Source organism: Setaria italica, chromosome III, assembly GCF_000263155.2.
Source record: "Setaria italica strain Yugu1 chromosome III, Setaria_italica_v2.0, whole genome shotgun sequence".
In the NCBI taxonomy this organism is placed as follows: Eukaryota; Viridiplantae; Streptophyta; class Magnoliopsida; order Poales; family Poaceae; genus Setaria; species Setaria italica.
Window position 1 is genome coordinate 38,755,754 of NC_028452.1, and position 24,785 is coordinate 38,780,538.

Here is a 24,785-nt window from a genome sequence, read left to right on the forward strand (position 1 = left end):
ACTGGGCATTCCTGTCGTGCAGGTCCTTAGAGGCCTAGGCCAGTTTGTTGGCCCACCAGTTTGTTGGCCTGTTGGGGGCCTTTTCTTTGTTTCTGCGGTTTGGGCCTTTGAACATTCATCAGTAAAACTAATTTTGCTTCTTTTTCTTTTTCTTGGGACATGTCATTACTTTGCGGGAAACATGTCATTTTAATTTGGCGAAAACTACATCGCTGGCCTTAAATTGGAATTTGGCATTAATAACTTCATGTGCAATATTAGCGCTGGATTTCAACCCTGTTACATAAGTATTATTATCTTGAAGGTCCAACTATATTTTAGAAAATGCATTTAAAACGCCATATCCTGGTTAAAATAAAACGAAACCCTGCTATATTTCTTACTCCATTCATTTTAAATTGTAGGTCATTTTAGATTTCTTGGATACAAAGATTTTTCTATCCACCTAAATATATGATTATCTCTACATACATAGTAAAAATCTATAAAAAAAAAGATAAAATGACCCATATTTGAAAACGGAGTATATGATTAGTGTCATTCTTTTCCCCTAACCCGAGTCCACTATGTACAGGAATAGTAATTAGCTTATCCATCTCCATCACCAATCCTCTTCCTCCTCATCGTCCTTATTGCTCCTTCAAACCTTTCTTGTCCCATTGACGATTTGCATTTCTTCATCATGTGACGCTATAACATACAACATTTATGGAGTGGAGAGGAGATGATAAGGCCATTCTCAATGCAAAGTTTCATGTTTATATTTCCAAGAGTGCCACATAAGCAAAAGTGCATTTAATTCATATATGAAATACTTCACACAATGCATTGTTTCATCTTTTGTTGTTTCCAAGGTTACATGCAATGCACAAGCATTTTGGAAACTGTGTACACATGGTTTCATCCCATGAAACTAATTTTTCTCTCACTTCATAAATATGGTGCCATGTCATCTTAAATTACCTTTATGGCACCTCATTTATTGTCCATGAAACTGCCATTTGAAAGAATTGGTGGAACTGTAGTTGCCTATCTTGACGTACTACAGGTTGTGTGTTAATATATATGGGAGTACCAAAGACTCCAGATAGATTACAATGGACAGTTGTTAGGAGTCCGGTTCAGTTGTGTTAAGTTACATATTAGAGATAGACCCAAAGTACTATCCTATCTATAACTGAACTGTACTCCTAATCAACCTGAAGACGTTTACAACTTTATCTCTAATACCCTCTCTCAATCTGAAGTGTCAGTTGACTGAAGATTTAGATTGTGTACAAAACTAGTCATCTGGCGTAGGGACAAGGCTTTGGTGAATCCATCAGCTAGCTGGTCTCCTGAAGGAATAAATCGCACCTGAAGCTGCTTATTCATTACCTATTCTCGAACAAAGTGAAAATCAATCTCTATGTGTTTTTCTCTAGCATGGAATACTGGATTGGCAGACAGATACGTTGCTCCCAAATTATCACACCACAAAACTAAAGTATCTTTAACTCGTATTCCAAGCTCGGCTAGCAAGGATTCCAACCATATTATTTCAGCCGTTGCGTTGGCCATGGACTTGTACTCAGCTTTAGTGCTTGACCTGGAGACTGTAGCTTGTTTTCTAGCACTTCATGACGCAAGATTAGAGTCGAAAAATATTGCAAACCCATCTGTGGATCTCCTATCGTCAATACTGCCAGCTCAATCTGCGTCTGAAAAGCCACTAACAAGACTAGACAATGATTTCTGAATTTTCAAGCTGAAAATTCACGGTGTGCTGTATATACCTGAGAATGCGCTTAACTGCCGTCCAGTGCAATGTGGTCAGTGCATGCAAAAACTAGCAGACCATGGTGCCCCTAAGCATTGCGTGCAACCATGGTGCCCTTGGAATCTCATTACATTAGCGAGAAGGAACAATGACAAATCTAACCTTAAAAAGTAGTGGCTGTAAAATTCATCATTATCTAAATGATTACAAAATTACACTACTAAATACTTCTAGTAACATACTAGTTGTATTGTGCACTGTATAAGTCCTCGTGCGTGACAGACTAGAAATAGAAAAATGCAGAATGAGTTATCCGTGCCTACCCGACACGGATGAATGGTTTTTCAGGTAGGGTTCACTGCATAGTGGCGATACATCAAAGGATAGTACTCCCTCTGTTCTTAAATAGCAGCTTTATTGATTATAATCACTTTGCACTAGTTAGTCATCCAGCTATGCAAGGCGAAGGGATTTGCATATCTATTTCGGATGCTGCACACTCTCCGTACGAATGCTCCTACACAAGCTGGGATCTTGAGGAAAGAATTTGCCAGACAGCCTTATCTTGCAAAATTCCTTTGAAATTCTGCAAAGAGGCTGGTGTTGGTCTCAAACAAATTTGAGACCAAACAGTAAAGAACTTTTGATGAAAAGCAAGCAACGAATTTTATATTTTTCCAATATCCCCTTTACAACAAGGAAAGGCCCCCTTTTATAGTAGAAGCCGGCCTACTTTACATTAAAAAATACTCTTGCCCAACCGCTACATTCTCATTATATGCCGCAAATTAGAATCATTTTGGACATGAACCTTATTAAAGCCTGTAATTTTGAACCTTATTAATTTGTGCAATAAGATCTTTCATGCATGCAAGTAATTTCTGGAGAAAAAAGGCTATAGGTAGGCCATTTGTGTACGGAGGGAGAATTCAAGACAAAAAAAAACATACAAATCTGTGCACACATATTTAATCTAGTTGACCAATTGCAGATACCATACAATTTGAACAATTGAATAGGAACTAAAAGATAAGCGGATGTTTTTTGTTATTTGAAATGGACATGAACAATGTGTAAATGATTTAAAGGAAATATCAATAGATCTTAATCATGTACTTTTGCCCTTGTAATCTAATTAACTATTAGATCAACTAATACCTTAGAATGATGAAGGAATTTTCGAAAAAGAACATACACTTCTTTTAGATAGAGCGCCTTCAGCAGTTGGTAGGAGGTGCACGGTAAATATCTTGTGATTCAAGATTGTGGAAAGTAGATGGTGACCGCATAATTGATCAGCCAGAGGAGCTAGTTCAGCGTGCTCAAGTTAAATTTAATCAACGGGTTTGCACAGTGTAGGTATGTTTGTAGACACAGGCAAATAGAGAAATAAATTGTACGTAGTGGAGAATGCGAACAATATTCTTTTTCGCAATAAAATCACTTGCATGCATGAAAGCTTAAGAAAAGAAGAGCCTAGCTGGAATAACCATGCACTCAACTTTTCCCCCAATCTTCTTGTGGGTTTCTGTATGTGTTTTGACTGCTCTAATTCATGACTCGCGAGTGCTCATGTACAACATGATACACAAAACTTTTGATGGAAACGACCCTCAGCCAGAGCTCATCTTCGTTCTCTTGCCTTTGTTCTTTTTCATTTCATCCGTATTTTCCTCTTCTCTCCTCTAGAAGCATGGGCGTGATCAGCAGTAGGCCAGCGGAACCACGAAGGAATACTATTATATGCAGCGGCATGAGGGCAGTAGCCACGACACAGCAGCACAACGCCAATGTACCAGCCGTCAGAAGGCCCAATCCCCGTCGCCGGTACGATCGCCTCGCCAAGGTTGCGCGATGTGCCATATAATCCCCACAATCGAGTAACCTTTGGTTTAGGAACATGCATAGATGTAGGAATATTTTTTGTGTCGGGTTGGATTCTCTTTACAACTCTTTTTTGCCTGCAAGCTAGTTTATGTGTTTTGATCTGAGACGGTCCTCCAGAATTTTTATCGGATGGAACACTTGACCACGTGAGGGCATGTCTGTCTTGTGGTGACAATAATTTGGCATCCACTAATCAATGGTACAGTGGGTAATTTTAAACGATCCTTTTTCTTCTAAGTTTGGTTCCACGATAGATAGGTGGCTAGAAATTTTTCTTTTTCTACAATTAACGTGGGATTTTCTTGAGAGTGTGTGTTAGTATAGGTATAGATGATAGATACATAGACAAGTTAAACTATTCCTTGTGACCACGTTTCTTACGCCTCCTGCTCCTTTAACTTCAGATCTTAATCCCCAGGCTTCTGGCTTGGGACACCTCGGAATGCCAGTGTTGTAAGTCTCCTCATCGTACGAGGCTTTGGCTCCGCCTCATCGTGACGCGCTGGTTCTGGCAAGCATCCTCGGAGCATTCTATAATTCTCTTGGTTCCTGCGAAACAAACAATCGGAGCCAACAATGGTCTCCATGTTAAATGTGAGGAGCCGAGGGTAAGCACAAATTAACAAACCCGCACGTTTAAGCCATGCATAACACCCTCGAGTACGCAACCAAGATTTTTTGAGAAGATGCGAGGGTATGAACTAGACAACTGCGTCCGACATTGGGTGCCGCGTATTTTTGGCGATTCCCAACAGCTGGACCACATGCTCTACCACCGCGCCAGGTACGCCCTTCATGTGGAAGCAACAAAGCTCAATAAATATCAAAAATCAAGTAAAAGAGTGGACAAAAGAACAGCGCATATATTTGAACAATGCAGAGTTGTAATGCACAGTCCAGTTTTATTAGTGTGAGGACCATGCCATGTTTACGTGTATACATTCGAATGGTACTGTGGGCTTAAGATATTCATGCTAAACCTAACGCTCAATATCTATTAGTTAGAGAGTTAGATCAATAATATTTTCCCCTTTTCCATGCCGTGGTGCTGGAAAATAGTCTATAATGTCCGATTCTAATATCTCTAGTTATGTGCTCCAACAGAAAGCTCTTTTGAAGCAATGTGAATGCTGACGTGTGTGTATATATATATATATGGTGTGGTTTGATTTTCGCAAAAAATTCTATTACAGTTGTGGCAGTATCTTACATCCAGCAGCTGGAACTCGTACATTGGCAGTCTTTCCTCCGGTAACACAGGAGAAATTTAATATACTGCTTCAATTACTCCAATTCTCGTTAAATGCTCATTTGTATATTAGACCCTCAGCTCTTCGGCAGTTGGTCTCGTTCTCTATCAATTTAGTCTCCATTACAATCTACCATTGGTTCAGTGCATATATGCTACTCCCTCCGATCAAATTGCAGATCGTTTTGGATTTTCTAGATTCATAGAGATGAATCTAGAAAATCCAAAACGACCTACAATTTGGAACGGAGGGAGTAATATACATTGGTTAATACTCCCTCCGTCCCAAATTATTATTCGTTTTACCTTTTCTGGATACATAACTTTTGCTATGTTATTCGTTTTACCTTTTGTAGATACATAACTTTTGCTATGTACCTAATCATAATACATATCTAGGTGCATAGCAAAATGTATGTACTTAGGAAAACTAAAATAAATAGTAATTTAGGACGAAGGGAGTATAATTTGAAGCAGTGACAAGAATAAGATAATTCGTACGACAGACCAGGATAAGCTCACGTTGAGAGGAAATAATAGCGAAGAGTATTGAAATTGGAAGAAGGCGTCAGGAGAAATTCGAATACTAACCCCAGTAAATTATTTATAACCATTCAAACATTTATATTGCAAAAGCACATGCCGAAGTATCAATACATTGTAATTTCTGCACAAGCAGATGCCTCTAATGTGAAACGTACAATTTTATATGCGTGGGGGCCTACTGTCATACTAAATATTTATGTGTACGAACTGAAACGTTCAATGTCTGGATCCTTGTCCATGGACGCCAATGGCTCTGGCAATCAGCGAGCACCTCTGCACCTACGTGTTATTTCATCCTATCCGTCTTGGAGATGCACAATGTGGCCCCTCTACAGCATTGTCTTGCAGGCTGCTGCATTTCATAGATTGTGAATTAACGAAGGCGAGCTCCTCGGCGTCACCAGCACGGGGCAAGAGGAGGTGACAGAGATGGATAACGCTGGTTGTATTCCTTCGTTCTTAAACGGCAAGGTGATAATTCCACTTAGCTAGCTACGAACATTTGACAATGAGTAAAATACATGGACAGTTCCTGAACATGTTATGGGATATCATCTAGGTCCCTAAACTCTCAAAATGAATTTTCAAATCCACGAACTTGTCTCAAGTTGTCATCCGGGTCCTTCAACTTTCAATAGACGATTTCACTTCCCCCAACCACTGCTACACAAAACATTTGTAGGGGTGGGTAAAAAGATATTTGGAGGAGCAGACTGGAGACCCGCTCCTACTTTTTAGAGCTAAAAATAGCGTTTTGCAGGAGCGGGCTTTGAGCCGCCCCTGCAAATATATGAAAATGCATTTTAAGAGTTTAGAAACATGGATGATATCTCAAGATAAGTTCACGAACTGCCCGTGTATTTTACATTTTGATAATATAGGAGCAGTACCACATCCTCTCACCATGCGACATCCTCTCACCATGCAAGGAAAGTTGGTCAAGGGCAAGGAATGCTCAGTGCATCTCGAGCACATCCTATTCTTGCCCGACGACATAGTGTGTACGAGTAGACTATTTCAAAATGGTGGATGCAGCTGTACTGGTGGTGCTGCTGTTGATCCTGGCGCCCCTCATTCCATCCATCTGCATACAAGTTCCCAACAGAGTTTGCCAGAAAAATGTGGCATCAGGTCTGATGCACTGTGTGTGCCTTGCGAGAAGACAACTTAAAGCAACATTTTTTTCTTTTCTATTCTACTATATCGATTTGACCAATGCTACAAATTCCCAAGGAATATATATGCAGGTTACAGATGATACGCCACTGATGGACCAACGATTGACTATTTGGACCATGTGCACAAAAAAATAACTGTTAGTCAAGGAAAACGTATATTCTGAGGTTACTGCCATGTTGGAAATTCTGCTGACTAGGACACAGGTGGCTAAGGAGCCAACTTGCTCATTAAGGCTCAACATGTTAAAGCTTGCACCACCTCGTTCTACTTTCTCATGTGCTGTTTTATAAACCTGTCAGGCATTGATTCTACCTATTGATGAAGATGATGTGTACGTAAACATATGGACAAGTTAGGATGTGACTTGGCAGATTTAATACCAGTTAATAAGTCCAGTCCATTCAGTACCCTGCGGAGATGTTACTATGTTAGGTTGCTTGGATATCTTTGAGGAAAAGTACGATAATGCAACAATTTTGGCTGTTCACATCTTAGGCATGTAGATTAAAGTAACTTATGAGAAAGATAATCACAAAGATTTAATATGTGGTTTCGTAATGTTATATTTTGTGATACATGTGAGTGAAATTGGGGAAGCTGCTCGAGGAGCCTGTCCATTATTGGACACACATCTGCCAAGTGGTCATTCTTTCACCATTGAAGCTGCTGGAGCTTATACAGAAGTAAAACATGTTCTCCAATTGCTGCTCATTCTAAAGATTATGCATGTTGTACTGGCTTTGTGCTAGAGCAAAATGTGACTTGGCAGTGCATGCCGTTCTGGATAGATCAATACTCCAATTCTGTATGTGTATGCCGTGCATGTGTTGGCAACATAATGTATACGAGAGAGGGATCGGTGGACTGAAATCACAATTCAAACTATGCTTTGATAATGTCATATTCGTTCTGTGACATCATATATGAATGAAAATTGGGGAAGCAACAGCAGGCCTCAACGTTCTATTCAAACAAAGATGACATCATTGTACTACTGCACAATGTGCTATCCCTTACCCCAGTAGAATAAGGAAAATAAGAACATTATTAGAAATAGAAAATACATAATGATTTATCCGTGCCGAGCCCACACGTATGAGTGGTTTTTCTGGTAGGAATCCCTGGGATATTGGCGAGACGTCAACGGCCAAAACAAGATCTACAGCAGCTGCCAGCGGGAATTCAACATTGATGAGTGCCCACCGTGGCTGCTGCGAACCCTGCTCCAGTTTGCACTCAAATTAACATGTTTCCGACGCCACTCATTCCCTAGTGCCTATCCAGTACTCTGCTTGTCCCCGAGAATAGCAGTCGACCAGAACAAGATTTTGTGATGAGTTATTTTGTGATGCTTCTACCGAACAATGCAGGGTGAAGACGAGGACTGACGGTGGTAACATATTATAGGACAGCAAATGCTGGACGCTTATATATTAGTACTACTTAGGCCTTGGGCCTTATTAGCTCCTGACTTGTGCGTTGTGTGCTCTGGATCCATGAGATGCGGGCCATTGTGAATCTTGTTGAGCTTATCCAAATTGGGCTCTTAGATAATGAAGTGTTAGGGCAGTCCCAACCCTTCAACTAGGATGATTTTCATAGCATTAATTATCATGCTGTATAGGACATTTGGCTTATGTATATATTAAATAAGAAAGAGAATTGGGAGAGCAGGAAAGGAAACTGGGTCTCATGCAAGACCTAATTTCAACACGAGAACCTATGCACTAGACACCACCTAGTGTCGTCGTGATAGATGAAGAACAAATGTGATTGGTAGAGAGAAGAGATAATAAATTTATATGAAACTACACCAAGAAATCATGGGTTGGAGAGTGTAGTTTCTAAAACGATGTCCTGCTTATGTGGCATCATAGATGCACCAAAAGACACCTACCTGCCTCAGTTTGTGAGCAAAGATGTGAAGCTCAAGCCATTTCCAGTGTAAGATTTCAATGCATGGTTTCCAAGAATGCCGTGTCATCTTTGAATTTTTTGAAACCCAATGCAAAAATTTCATTTTATGGTTAATTATATATGTTAGCATACCATTTAAATGTTGTATATGTGTGACAAATGGAAATTGATGAAATATATGCAGACGAAACACAAACCCTCTTAATAGAAGTTTCACATGATTTCCAACATGTTAGAAACGGTGAGCTCCATTTTCATCCGCCTGATGAAACTCCTCCCATGTCTCTCCTCATAGATTCTCTGCCATGTCACCATAGTAGTTTGTGTGGCACATCATTTAATTAGGATAAAACATATATGAAACTCCCGTTGGGAATGGCTTAGACTGGTACACAAATTCTAACTAGAATTCTCTATGGATATTATAAATGATGGAAAGGAAGTGTTTCATTTATTAAACAGATCAACGTTTGTTATTATAAGCTAGGTACAACATTTTTTATAGGCTGCGACACACTCATTCAGCCAATTACATTCAAGCCAGCAAAACATTATTATAGGCAAGGTACAACATTTGTTGAACATATACAAACCAAGGTCTGTCACTGTGACGACTGGACCCAACAAATCACAAATTACATATGACATATAATAAAATAGGCAGGGTTACATGCATGTATCATGCCACTCTGTTGATATGGATATATAGTGTACCTACGATGATGAATCATGCCTGCCTGCCTAATTGAGTTCATGGAGTTTGAGTAGCAGGGGCAACCAACCCTTTTGCTCTTGCCACTAGGGCAGGGAGAGGTAAGCCGCTCTCCGGAATCACCCCTACATTGCCAGAGAAGACCCTGTACTTCTCAACTTTGGATGGGGTCCTCTCCACAATAGACAGTGCTTCCATCATACGCTTTTCTCTAAAAACTTTTGCATAACGGGGACATGTTTCCAACATGCATATTGTCATCTCAATAATAACCCTTCTCATCCTTGGGTATTCAACACTAGGTTTCTTACTGGCCTTCAGTGTATCCACCAGCTTTTTAACAAGGTTAGGTAATCCTTCGTGTTGTAGCTCCAGCTGGTGTGCAAAGTGTTGAGGGAGGACCTTACAGATCTGCGAAGCCAAGCTGACCAGAGCCTCAAGTTTCTTGCCCTGCAGCTCCGCGTTCATTATTTTCGCGAAAACCTACAGCATCATTAAACCAGGATTTTTTTTCTTCATTAATTGTTTCAAGCTAATGAGATAAGACATGCATGTAATGTCTGATGGCAATTATATATTTATATATTGGTCCTACTTATTAGTGTCCACCAAATTGCTTCAGAAGATAAATACCATGCACATGATACCTAATACAAGACAAACCCCAGCACCGGTATATATGGATGTGGAAGATTAAAATTATTTTAATAACTGCAAAGATAGATTAAAACAAATATAAAAAGAATGTTAAAAAGAGTTTCCTTCTAAAGATAACTCACCACTGGCAAGAAAGATGACAGGTCCCCGCTTGATCCTGCTTGGCTTAGCTTCTCTAGAGATTGAGCACACACATTTTGCAGCAAACTTGCTGTAACATATGTGTACTCGTCATGAAGGAGCATATCTTTCAGGTCAATAAAGCTGGGTCCTATTGCTTCCAAGATAGCAGAGAATTTGCTAGCATTCCCCATTGACAGCAGTGACAATGCTTCACCTGCCACATTCCGAACTGATGGCTGTTGTTCTCGACCAAGAAAGGCATTCACCAACTTAGTGATGAACACTTGGAATGAGAAAATATCCTCTCTTGCTTCCATGTCAATTGCAAGTTTAGCAAGGATCTCCAACACTAGCTCCATTTGGTCCTTGCTACTGCAGCTGTCCTCCAAGACCTCAGCAAAGTTACTTAGTATCAAGGGTTGTTCAGAAATTTTCTGCCGGAGTACTTTACCAATTTCCCCATTGGTGCTTGCAAGCTTCTTGATCAATTTCAAAGATGAAGTAGTCCATAGCTCTTTCTGTGGCTTAGGGATGTTTGTGGTGTCTATGGTGGAGCTCATGAAACCTATGATCTTTGCAATGAGTCCCGTGGCTCTGCTAATTTCTGCACAATTGTCATGATCATGAGCCAGCTTTTCAAGGATTTCTAACGCCTGAGAAGGGAACGAATCCTTTGTTATCCAAAATTCCTTATCTTCATTTGGGATTGAAATCAGATTCATCACACGTTGCAAGAACTTGTTTTGAGTGTTCAGAACATTGTTTTCTGTTTGTTGCTCTGAGAGATCCAGTATTCTTGATGGTGGCAGGTAACCAGGCACCTCCATGTTTATGCACACTTCCGAAGCTCGAGGATCATAATCAAGGAGAGAAGATACCATTTGCATTGTTCCAGGGACACCCACGATCCAGAGATTGTCAGCCATCTTGGCGATGACCTCAGCAGCAAACAGCCTTATGCCTTCATCTTCTGGCTCCGTCCATCCCAGCATGCTGATCAAGGTGGCGACCGAATTGTTGCTTGTGGTGATTTCTGAGACAAGTAACCCAGTGTTGCTTTTGCTCGTTTCTGTTTTCTTCAGAAGGGAGTACAGAATTCGGACAGACGCGAGGTTCTGGATGTGGGAGTTGGAGCTCAGGGAATCAACAGCAAACCTGACAAGTTTCAGGTCCTCCTGGGAGAGGACGCCATCTTGCATGCACTTGTCATAGGCATCCTCATAGTAGAGGTTGATAGACTTCATTTCAGGCTCCTCTCCAAGTCCACATTCCTTAGCCAACAATCTTCTAAACAAGAAGGAAAATGCTGTCTCCAACATACATGCCATAATGTATGATATACCTTGAAGGAACACCATGACATAGAATATCTTTAGTGCTGGGATGAGGTGTTCATTGTTGTTGTCTATGTGATGGCCGTTAACCTTGAAAAGGCGCATCGACGATAGCACAATACGTGCGATGGCCACTGGAATCTGGATATTGCCTAGCAGTGCTGTGGATAATAGTATCAAGAGACCCAATGTTTTAAATGCTACAACAAGAGATATAGCCACCCATAAGGGGAAAATGACGGTGCACAACGTCTTAGTCGCCTTAACAAATTTTTGTTCATGGTGCTGGAGACTAAGCACTAGAAGGTTAAATATTATCCAAGACGCAAAGAGAGGCATCAGAGGCAACAGGGCGTTTGCTGGCTTCAGATCTACCCAATATACTCTACCAACAGCTAGCAGAACGAGTGCAACTATGGGGATACAACGAAAGAAAACAGTAGCAAATATATTGCGCCCTGAGCTGCTCAGCCCTTCGATGTACGTGGAAAACTCCAACTTGCTCACTAGCGCTAGAAATGCTGCTAGCACCAAGGTTTGGTTTGGTCCTAGCGGAAAGAAGTGATTGGTGATAATTACTAGGAAATTTGAAAAGCATACCACCACAATCACTGCATTTAGATAATACAGTACCCCACTGCCGAGTACCACTCTTTTCAGTTTGACACCACCTGTGGTCTTGAATAACAATTGGTCATCTGATCTGCTTTCGCGGCTAAACACCCTGCACCCAACAAACAATCAAAGAATAATTTTGAGCACAAAGAAAAACAAGGATCGCACTATTTACAAGGGTGTCTCCAATGATATAAATCAGTTGATAGCTCATAGTTGATGTTGGTTCCATGTACAAGGCAGCTTGGAAGATCGTGTTGTGGGAGAGAGTTACATCAAACAGTTAGCGAGACTAGCTTCACTCCATGCTAATCTCATACTTATTGCACTGTTCAACTAGTAAAAATTTGATTGAGTTATCTCTAAGCTAGACCATTGAAGAAACCCTAAGGCACGTGAAGTGCTCCGTTTAGGCAATCACGTGGCCAAGTAAATCTTCGTCCGATTGCCCGCATGTCTGCTTGCCCCCCCCCCCCACCACCACCACACACACCCAACTCCCTTCATGCGTGCTTAGTGCATACTCTCCACATCCAATGAAAAACAATTCAAGCCAACACAAGGTCCCATTCTAGTATTAGGCAAGCATAAAAGGGCCCTAAAGGATAAATTACACACAGAGAGATAGGGAGAGATAATCATTTGTACTTTTTTTGAAGTGGTGCTCGAAGGGTCAATTGGAGTTGTATGAAAGTAACAAGGTACTCTCTTGTAAAGTTCTGCTTAAAAATTTGTTGTTGGCTTTGCCAAAATCTGGTCCTCTTATTGTGGTTGCTTCAACCCCATCATCAAGGGATTTATACAAGGTACATCTATGTAATGCTTGATATCGTGCAAGGTCATGTGGTACTCGTAATATCTTTCTAGATCTAAGGGTTGTTGTGCATAGTTTGGCTGTTAGATGGGTGGAAGTGATAGGAACTACGCATTAAAGATGATATCATGTGAAATTATGTAGAGAAATTTTAGTGCCAAGGAAATTAAATTTAACCATGTGGAGGTGCAAGGTAGAGAATGTGCATGCTCAACAAGGTTGATGGATGCTCTCAAGGTGAGAAAATTGGAGAAGACATCTGATGAAGCAAAAAGATATGAATTGAATTATGAGCTCTGAAGGAGATCATTCAGACATCATGAAATCAAGAGTTTCCTTGCTAAAAGGACTTCATGACACTCAATAATCAAGGAAAGTTAGCTAAAGAAATTACGAAAGAGCTTAGAAGAGTTGTATATGGCAAAGTAGACAGCAAGTCAATGTGTGCTAGAGCATCAACAATCCAGGTTGGTAATGGGAGCATATATAATTAATCAGCCGTCTGAATGTATTAAACAGTATTGTCACGCAGCTGGTTTTGCATCGATGAGAATTTTGAGAACAGCGATAAGGTCATAGTACTAGCTTCTTCATCCAAATGACCATCATTGGTGCATCTTGTAATGAATAATTTTGTCTACAAAACTACTCTCAACTTCAATAGCATAGTTTCATACATATTCAAAGTGGAGTCCTTAAAGAAGCCACAAGATTCATCAAGCATTGGCTATTTTATGCGACGAAAGCGAAGTATGAATTATGAGAAGGAATGAAAGAGCGATCGTATGTATTTATATATACTCTCTATGTGATGGGGAAGGTCACACAATGAATGATTGATTGATTCCAAGTTTAAAGACTCTGAGAAGGGTATGCACAATGGCAAAAGAGCATGATAGTGACGTACTTATTATCATCTGCCAACAATGTACTATTCCGGAGTGAATTTTAGATTAAGGTTAATGCTTTCATAAATTTTAGCAATGTACTATTCCTGTGTGGATTTTAGCATATTTACACCCGACAAATGGAACTTTTCACATGGCATATGGAGACATTGAGGGTGGAATGATTACACTAGTGATGCATAATGTAACACATTGCAAAATAGTGGAGTATATTGAGGGCTAGGGCTTCCTTCACCTAACTAAGGGGGTGTTTGGATACGAGGCGTTAAACTTTAACAGTGTCACATAGAATGTTTGGATGCTAATTAGGAGAACTAAATATGAGCTAATTATAAAACTAATTGCAGAACCCTATGCTAATTCGCGAGATGAATCTATTAAGCCTAATTAATCCATCATTAGCAAATGGTTACTGTAGCACCACATTGTCAAATCATGGACTAATTAGGCTTAATAGATTCGTCTCGCGAATTACACTCCATCTGTGCAATTAGTTTTGTAATTAGACTATGTTTAATACTCCTAATTAGCATTCAAACATTCCATGTGACGGGTGTTAAACTTTAACACTAGTGAGCCAAACATGCCCTAAAACTATTTAGTTATTGAAAGCAACAGAACAAAATGAGTATGTGGCTTCATTGACTATCATTCTCTCAACTCAAGGTAGCATGCACATTCACAATCGGTAACATGATTCCTCTATAATTTTGCCTAGACTATATTACATTAATTTTCTCTTCACATTCGTAGGTTTAGTTTGCAGGATTTTGGGTGTCGCCATGGGAAGCTTATGCACCTCAGCTTGGGTGAATTCCTCTATGCCGCATTCCGCACGGGTACACAATGTAAGGTCCGCTATTGGTAAAATTCATGGAAAGCAAATATCAAACTTAAATAGATTTCAGTTCAACCATGTGTAGCTTTTTCATTTCTTGATGTCTTTTGAAAATTCCAGTCCTTGCTAGATATAGCGCACTTTATTGTGATCTTGAAACTTGTGTGACTCTTGTGACAAAATGATGTGATATGCAATATAATGTCTATGATGAGTTGTGTAAATAATTGATTTTCCTGATGAATTATTTGTAAATTGCTGATGTCTGTGATGATAATATATGATAACACTGAGCGGCACCCATGAGAGGGCCAGTGGCAATAAAATTAAATGAGCGCTAGCTCAGTGTGAGGGTCACATGTTTGGATTCTCCGGGTCCTGAGTTCGATTCCTGAGCTTAGCGATTTTCTTCTTGGTTGCTAGGGTGGAGTCAGCCTATTAATGGCCTCCAATGAAGGCTGGGGCAGTGGCAAAACTTAAGGCCCCTTTTTAAAAAAAGGAAGTCGGTGGATCATCATATCAACTCTCAGTACCAGATCTGAATTGTTAACAGGGTACCTTACTCCCAATTGCAAGATCTATATTTGTCCAGAACCATATAGCTTGAAGCACATGTAGGATTCATTAGTTTTTTCCCCCAATTCTGTTGCAATTGTTCAGTGAGATGTTGAGGCTGCACTATTCTGAAGGAGATAGGAAGAAGCATTATTTTCCTTTGTTCCAATTAACTTTATTGCAATTTTTCCTACAGGAATTGAATCCTCCAAACTTGCAATATTTTTCCTCTACATCAAAAGAGGCTGTACCGTGGTTTTGAGCATTGATCTTATGAGTCTCTTCCACACCAATGCCGTGCGCCATTCAATTATTATTAGGTTTCCTAATAATCTGACCAATTCTGGGGTGTACCTGTGCCTCACCGGCACAGCTCCTGGTTGTGGCCAAGGAAATAAATAATTAATAATTCGAAAAAATGATATTTTAGCCTGCCTATAGAGGTTCCTGGTTGGCTTGATCTGATGACTTGTGACTATTTTAAAAATATTGTAAAATTACTATGTTTTTCTTTTATAATAAGAATTAGTGGGGAAAAACTAGGATTTGGATATTATACCAATGTTAAAAAAATCTTAGTTAGACTTTTTTACACTTGCTAAAACATTTGTTCTTAGTGCTGCATAAATAATCTTGGTTTTTCTCACTATAAAGGTAGAACTGAATTTCGATTTTTATCTATGGTTACAAATATGTGAAAGAGAAATCACCACCGGAAAACTCACCTCTTGTCCCGGTTGGAGAGACACATAGGTATCAAAAATCCAACCGGGATTGATCTGTCGAAACAAAAAGCCTCCCTCTTTAGTCCCGGTTGGTGTTACCAACTGAGACTAAAAAGTTCCAAAAAATAAAAAAAATACCACCCGAGCCGGTCACCCGCCGCTCTCCCGCCACCTGCACCGGCCACCCACCCGCCCGCCACCTACACTGGCCACCCGCCCGCCCGCCTCCCGCAACGGCCGCCCGCTGCCCGCCCACGCCCGCACCGGCCACCTGCCCGCCTGCCACCCGTGCTGGCCGCCCGCACCGGCCCACGCCGGCCGGCCCGCCCGCCTGCTCTTTAGTCCTAGTTGGTGTTTTCAACCGGGACTAAACGCCCCACTAGATTCCCTCTTTAGTCCTAGTTGATATTAACAACCGAAATTAAACAGCCCGTCGGAGGTGGCCGTCGGTGGCATATTTTTAACCAGGGACTAAAGGCACTTTAGTCCCAGTTCCAAAGTCAACCGGGACAGAAAAAGGGTTGGATGGAAGGTGTGATCTTTAGTATTGAATATGGTACTATTGTATCAATAGTAAATTAAAAGAAAATCTTTGGAATAATCAATGGTTAGCATGCGCATTGTAGTGATATGCCAACCATTGTAACATTAAGCCGGTGGCTTTTTCTAAACCGACAGCAAAATAGTCGCAAGGCTTATTTAGTACTTTTAAAAATATTTTTTTATTTGAGAAACATAAAGGTTAATTTATCATTAGTTTATAATCCGTTCCACATAATTAGTATGAACATGAGAAACATGCTGGTGACCCCACCAAAATTAATGGGGTCAACTCATGATGGTTGATGACCTCGTTCCCATGACAAGGTGATCTGTAAAAGGGAAACTCCCCCGTCAATTAAACTAGTGTACGCGTAGAAAAACGATTCACTCAAACCTGAATAAACCCATCTAAGTGTGGTGTCATGAGCAACAATGACCTGCTATGTAGACAATTTTGATGACATATTGACATGTCACACTATTTATGACGTGAGGGATGAACTAGTTTTATTAGGATGAAATCTTGCGTACACTGTTTCCAACATAGCTTGTGTGTTGCATGCATTCTTGAAAACAACAAAAATATGAAACAATGCATTGGGTGACCTATTTCATCCATAAAGTATGGTATTGGTTTGGAAACATAAATTTGAAACCTCTTGCTTGGAGAATGGCCTTAATATGAACAGAAGTCAAGCAATGCCGTAATGACACGCAATCAGTTAGTACCTGAAAGCCTCGAGGAAGACGATCGCCGTTGCGTACCAAAAATCCTGTCGCAGGTCCGTGGAGAACCCGCCGAGCACGACGACGGTCGCCCATGTGAACGCCAGCGTGCCGAGGCCGTTGCCCATTCTCTCCACGAGAGCAACGGCGCGAACGAAGCGGTTCAGCCGTTTCTCTGCTGCCGCCCATGGATAGCCGCTCGCTGGCGATCTCGCAGCCTCGGAGTTTCGTGGCATTGGGACGGTGTAATGATTTGGATTAGCAGCGGCTGCAGCCATCCTCGAGAGAGAGTTTTTTTATCGAGTTTTGGGCATGTGCGTAAGGGTCGGCGCGATTTGGAATTTATAATTATAAAGACTAAAAGACACGTGAAGTCTTCTAAGACAAGAGGCGTATATAATCCGATCCTTAAGGTGCACGAACGATCCTTAGCGTGCACTTTCTTCAAGGAATGTGTCTCTTTGTGCCTTTCTTGTACCATCAGCACCTGGCATATGCGTGCGGTGATGTTTTAAGCATTTTGGTTTTTGCGCACCTATTCGTAGCGTCTTCTATACTAATGGAGGAACTCCTTCACTGTCCATATCACTGCCATTTTGCAAAAACTAGCGTCAGTAAAAATATAATGATGTGTTGGAGTGTTGGGTTTTAAAATTATAACAGATAGTGATGGACGCAAAGGTCATCAGAAAGAAAATGTAATAAATTGTTACCGTTGGAGTTTGTTATATAAATGAAAGCTGTCACTGAAAGTAAGAAGTAATATTGTTGGTTAAAACTTTGCAGCTTGTGTTCAAATGGTAGAACAGTTCCATATGGAGTAAAAATATTATCAAACTGTTTGTTTAAAATTGTAACAGGTAATAGCGGATCCACAGGTCATCAGAATGAACATATAGTTGGATAATAAATTTTGACTGCTCATGTCAGTTAAAAAGTAAAAAAATGTCACTGAAAATATAAAGTAAAATTGTTGGTTCCAAATTTGCAGCTTGTATTCGAATTTACTAGTTGTCCTATACGAGGTGGAATGGATATAAATTTATTTAAGAATTAACTCTCCCGGTCAGACTATAACTTTTAGTTCACTTTTTTTTATTTATACATGTGACACCCGGCCTATATTTAGATAGCCCAGTGGTCCATGAGCGCAGGTGTGTATGTGTTAGTACCACCTTACTAGTTGAGCAAGGGTGGAGCCAACTTATAAATCTTTATCCACCAATCTTCGGTTAACCCTTTTACACGAAGTGAGGACCAAAGTGTAAGCAGGGTGCTATATGTACGTGTGCCCGCCCCTTAGAGGGCTGGGCGGTGCGGCTTTGGAGGACGGGTGTTACAAATGGTATCAGAGCCGACCCTTGCGGTTGCGTATACGGGTGAGTGTGCGGGTATATGTGTGGCGAAACCGCCTAAATTAACCTGACTAAAATGCACTTAAATCGCCTGACACGCGATCATGCATTTTAAGCAAGTCAACTTGGTCGTCCGTCGGATTTCATCCAATAAATCACTTACTCAGGATCGAGAAGCATTGCTCACACGAAGGTGAATGGCACAGAGATTACAACATTCCCATCATATTAACATAGTTCAACAATTTATTACATTAGAGTTTTCAAAATTCAAACAGAGTTTGCAAGGTTGTAAATAACGAAGAAGTAAAACAAGCGGAAGCTACACGACGATACACAATACCATGGCGAAGCCGGTCATGATATCAATGATCCCTGTCCTCACCGTCCGAGGAGGGATCCCACTTGACCGTCCAACCCGGAGGGAGCTGGGTAGGCCAAGTAAGACTAGCACCCAAAACAACAGCAAATCTAAAAAAGATAGCCACAAGCAAGACTGAGTATAGTAATACTCAACAAGGCTTACCCGTCAGGTGGTAACTACTCCACCGACTCCTAGACATGCAAGACTTTTTGGCTGTGGGTTTATTTTTACCAAAAGCAACTAAAGTTGGTCCTTACTTTCAATATTTTAGCTTAGTTTCTAAGTTCATTAACTAGTCTAAATTAGCAACTTATGCTAAGCAAACATAGTTTTCAAATAATTTAAAGAACAAGCATCAAGATTAATATCATCATCATGTTCCATCTTTACTTAGTGTAGAATAGCGATCAAGCAGTCCCAAACTGTGAGAGGCAGACGAATCGATTTGAATTTATTAACCATGCATGGCGAACCTAATCTCACGACATCCGCGCACCACGAAGAGTCGCTTCATTTGTCAGCCGCCCCCATCGATCCCTTAGGCACGTGTCAGGACCAACTTTCTTTGACATGCAATGCTCCATAATCCCAGCCTCTGTCGTACTATGACCGCACTTGCACCCACATGATGCACCATGAGAACGATGTTCCAAGGACAGTCAGAAGGTATGCCACACCTCAGTTCAATCAGGTACTAGGCTTCCCTATCCCATACTAGGTATGAGATTAGTACTTTCAAACACTTGATCACGAACGCCGACACATTTCGTTTAGACAGATGGGGCAATCCACCGACCACCAAAAGAGTTCCCAAGGTCCTGCCCCGCCCGTCGTCCTTATGGTTGTAACATAAGTAAACAAACAACTCCTATAACTTGCGAGTGACACGAAATCACTTAACTTTTACGTGTCATATTAAGCATTGCATCTACACGACTTATCATGCTAGTGTTCATATCAAAAGGGTACTAAGTTCATGCATCTAAGGTGTCATTCAACTCCTATAAACGTAAATGCACAATCATAAGCATCAGCATATTGCGTAATTTAAAAATAGGTAAGCATGCACCGAGGCTTGCCTGGAAACCACACTAGGTTAGTGTTTGTTAAACGACACTCGCTTGGCGAGCATCTCCCATCTCGGCACATCTTAGTCCTTCCATCTTCAGGATAGGTCCACCATACACCGTCTTCGGGTTCGGTTCCATCATCACGTCCTTCACGAGGTTTATCTAGCGTATCTAGATGAGATGCAAGATGCAAGAGCATGACTACGAAGAATGGTAAAAAGAGATGCATTACACAAAAGCATTCAAGACAAACATAAGATCATGCAAGACATAGGCACCTAGAGTTATTTAACTATACACCACACAACCTATTATAGAGGGATAGCAAGTATACTAGGCATGGCACACAAGTGAACTTAAGTCAAGCTATTGCAAGCAATTAACAATCAAGAGCTAATTAAGCATAGAGTCACACAAGAACTAGGGTGATGGTGCTTAACAACATGGCATACATAAGTGCATCACACAACCATCAAGTTGAAGGTGATCAAAGTATATTACATTTATTTTTAAACCACTCATACACAAGCAAGTCACACACCAACATCACTAAGGTTCTAGCAAGCTATGCAGCAAGGTTATTTTGTAACAACATGTATACATGACCATTTATTAGTTAAGTGCTTGACCAACATTATATAACAAATTTATAAGATCCTCAGGTAGATCAATTTAAATCTAATGTGATATGAGCTAAATAACAAACACACAAGGCAACATCAAGTTAAAGCTAATAACTTATGCATATACACAGAATCTCGATAGCAGCACAGTAGTCACTTGTTTTAGCTATAACTAGAGATATAAGAATCCAACAAAGGTGACCCTAGACTTTCTGTAAATTTAAAGAAATTATCTAAAACTTTGTTGCTCACACCAAAATCTGATTCAAAAAAAACAAGGTGAAACACACCAATGAGCAGATCTGTACAAACAAGGACAGAAAATTGACATGCCACTTCACAGATGCATATCTGGAGTTATATCTTTCACAACAAGGTGGTTCTAGATTTTTTTGAAAGCTTAACAAACCATACACAACTTTGTTATAAGCACCACGAGCTAATTCCAGAGTTAACTAGGTCAAACATCACAAAGAAGATATCTCTATCCAGATTAGGACAGATTCTGTTATTCCATTTCACAAGCTCATAACTGGAGATTTAGACCACCAAAAGGGGTGATCTTTAACAATTTGGAAGGCTCATGAAAAACCCTACACTTCTTATATTATCTCGAAGACATGATTCAAAGCTAGCTAAGTCAAACAACACAATCATGCAGACCTATACCGAGAGCATGCAAAACCTGATAGTGAACTTGTAAAATCTATAGCTCCTAAACCATCAGGCTTATGGTAATGAAAATTTAACACAAGATATATTATGAAGTTACCTAAAACGTTTGTATTCACTATATTTACAGAAAACATCATTTGCATCACGAAAACATTGCCACAATAGAACTGCTCTAACAGCCATTTCAGCACACATACAACAAGGTTCTTCATTTAGTTCTTTAACAAGGTAACATATGCATAAGTTGAACACATAGCTCACAAATACTATGAACATATTTAATTAGCATTAGCTTTAGCTAACATGTAACACCCTAAACACCATAAGCAAGAATTAAAGCAAAGGCGAAGAACTTATATAAGCAACATAACTCATTAGTTGTTATATTAACATGATAGCATACATATAAGTTATATTCAAAGCTTAACCACTACTTATCATAACTTAGCATCATACGTACCCCTTAAAAATAACTATTAAAAGCATCACATGACTTGAGTATATGCATTTACTAGCAAACTTTCATTATCCAATTATATCGTAAACATATATATATTAATTATAGGTGATGTGGCAAACATCTCATTTGGAGCTGAGATTTTTATGGATGATAGATGTTATCAAAATATGGCTGTTGTACAAATCTCACATGCTCAAGTTTTATATGAAAAAGACAAATTGCTAATGCAAGAAAACATGTAAAAGCAAGATAATTCTAAAGATCATTATTTTCTATAAACACATAGCCATATTATATGTTATTATGGAACCACATTTCCCATTTTTACACCTACATAAAAGTTATAACTTATTTAAAACCTTTTATGAAGCAATAAACAAGTTAAATCAATAACTTCGTCATACATGCAGCAATCAATATGTAATTTTACCATAGTACAAGAGCATCATTTATAGCCTACCATAAGAATTTCACAGAAATTGGAGCACCACAGCTTTAGATATGAAAATGACAGGCAAAACAAGCTAAAAATTGCCTATTAAATCAAAACATGATAAAAACAGCACACCACTAGAATGTTTAATATATTTTTAGCTAGAGAGTGTCATTGCAAGATTAACACAACTGGAATAATAATCTTTGGACTTCTATAACTCAAAATATGCATCCAAACAACTTAAAAGGATTTCTAAAAGCACTTTGCAAGGATAAATAAAAACATCAGAAAATTTATACTAACACATATCATATTATGAGTCTACTGCATAAGTCTTCTCACAAGGATTCCAAAAAGTCCTCATTTGCTATTTTACGATTTTTCTACAATTTACTACGAATTTCCAAATTTGCAGCCTTTTTAGATCCACGAAATAAAGAAGACCGAGGCAAACTTCCAATCTAGCCCCCAGGTTTACGGGTTAACTGCGCAAAAGTCGCTGAAACTTCCCCATAAACCCTTACACTTCCTTTTTCTTCTCCAATGAAGCGCCCCACACAAAAACAGCACACAACACAGGCACGCACGCACGGGACAGGTACGGCCGGCTAGGAACTTGGGTCAGCGGTGGGGGAGGGAGAGGGGGCAGCTTGGGAAGGGAGAGGGGCGGCGCACGGGGCCAAGAGGCTCACCAGAAGGGGCCAACAATGAGGAGGGCGGTGCACAGGGAGTTCCGGGAGCGGTCATAACGGGCGGCAGAGGAGCTCCCGTGGAGGGCGTCGTCCGGTAAGGGAGGACGGCTGGAAAGTAGCAAAATGGAAGCATGACGTCGAGAGGATGCTCTAGCTGCGAGGAATCGAGCTGGAACTCAACCATGGCGACGGATTTGGGCAGCAAAGTTTGAGGAAAACTTCGAGCTCGTACTGGCAATGGAGGAAGGGGAGGGTTGAGGGCTTTATATAGGAGGGGAGCGGAGAGGATAAGCACGGGCGAGGTGATAAGGTTGCCACGGCGTTGTTGCTTGCCCATTGGCGGTGATGGCGAGCTGCTGTGCATGGCGGCCTAGTGGTGCACATGCCTGCTCGGTGGAGCTCGAGCCAATGGAGGGCAAAGAGGAGGCGTGGGAGACAAGGGAGGTCACGTGGTAGATGCCCGAGTGGCCTATGGGCGGACGAGGCCTTGCTCGCACGCCCAAGATGGCCAATCCGGCGAACTTTGGGCTCTATGCCAATGGGGGGGCGGACAGATGGGAGGAGAGAGGTAGAAGAAGACTGCCAAATGGGCCCGCGGTATTTTCAGCTTTTAAAATTTGCTCCTATAAACGACCTAGCTATCGGTGTCCACAAATTCTCCAAAAATATTCGTTGGAAAGATAAAATCACCAAGAATCCAATGCAACAGGATCAACTCTAAAGCTTTTATGGTTTGCACGCAATCGTCAAAACAAAACAGCTAAAATTGAACATTAAATGAATTTTTAACCCAAGAAAACATCTCTGAAAAATTTGGTAAAAATATTGTATAATCACTAAATGGTATATAGTGTTTGAATAAAATATTTGGGGGCACAGTTGTATGGAAGAAATTGGGGTTCCTTCACAAATTTGATTTTTCAACACTAAATAACAAAATTCTGGGTACTTAACAATGCATGGTCGAAATATTCATTGATGCACAAATGATGCTCATGACAGCCAACTATGCACAAAAAGATTTTCATGGGGCTTAAATATGCATGATGATGCTCGTGATGCGTGTCATGACGAAGATGTCGGGTTTAACGCGTATTTTTACACCAAGTTCGAACTACGCGGTTTAATTTCCAAAAGTGAAAGTTTGGGGATAAGGCATGTCCTATGACTTTTATAAAGGTCGACAAGGAAAGCTCAATGAAGTTGGAGATAGGATAGTAGGATCATTGGTGGAACGTCGGTCAAAGCTATTTTGGAATCGGATTTGAAATTTGACCGATCATCTACTCGATTTTTGAACATCCTCTGCTCAAAATCAGAAGAAGTGCTGTGAGTGGAAGGTGTTCAACTTGAAAAGGGCTACCACTAGTATATTGGTCAAGATTTAAGTTCTTATATAAAATTTATTTTTATTTGCTTCACAAGTGATTCTCAACAGGATGGAGTTTTAACACTTGGTTCAAAATCTGAGGTATTTTTGGACCTTAACTCTTAGAAATTTGGAGTTAGCTTTGATTTGCTTCTTAATCACTCTATTCATTATTTGATTTAGGTTCTTAATTACTCGGGCTGTCACAATATGGCACATGGTGCGTGTGGGCTCTGGATGGGACACACGGCATGATATATGGTGCCTCACTGGACGTACGATCGTGCGTTATGAGGGAACGTTCCTGGACATTTTCCCCCAAGTGTGGGTGAGTTGGACTGATGAAGATGTCAGGTTCTTTGAGGGAGGGGTGTACGTGACACCCAACCCATATTTGGATGGCCCAGTAGTGGCCCATGAGCGCAGGTGCGCATGTTTAGTACCACCTTGCTAGTTGAGCAAGGGTGGAGCCAACTTATAAATCTTTGTCCACCAATCATAGCATGTTCGGATTAACCCTTTTACACAAAGCGAGGACGAAAGTGTAAGCAGGCGTGCTATGTGTACGCGTGCCTGCCCTTGGAAGGGCTGGGCGGTGCGGCTTTGGAGAACAGGGTGTTACAATACATCAACCATATTTCAAGCTTGGTGGAT

The 24,785-nt window shown here is 40.5% G+C and overlaps 1 protein-coding gene across 1 annotated transcript; it reads right to left on the reverse strand.

Moving 5' to 3' along the window:
- Positions 1-8,966: 8,966 nt before the first annotated feature.
- LOC101778769 lies at positions 8,967-17,427 on the reverse strand. The gene is made up of 3 exons (XM_004962572.2): positions 17,091-17,427; positions 10,029-12,087; positions 8,967-9,732 (listed from the first exon to the last, which is right to left on the reverse strand). The coding sequence occupies exons 1-3, from the start codon at positions 17,363-17,365 to the stop codon at positions 9,289-9,291; spliced, it is 2,778 nt and encodes a 925-aa protein (XP_004962629.1). The 5' UTR covers positions 17,366-17,427; the 3' UTR covers positions 8,967-9,288.
- Between the last annotated feature and the right edge of the window lie 7,358 nt (positions 17,428-24,785).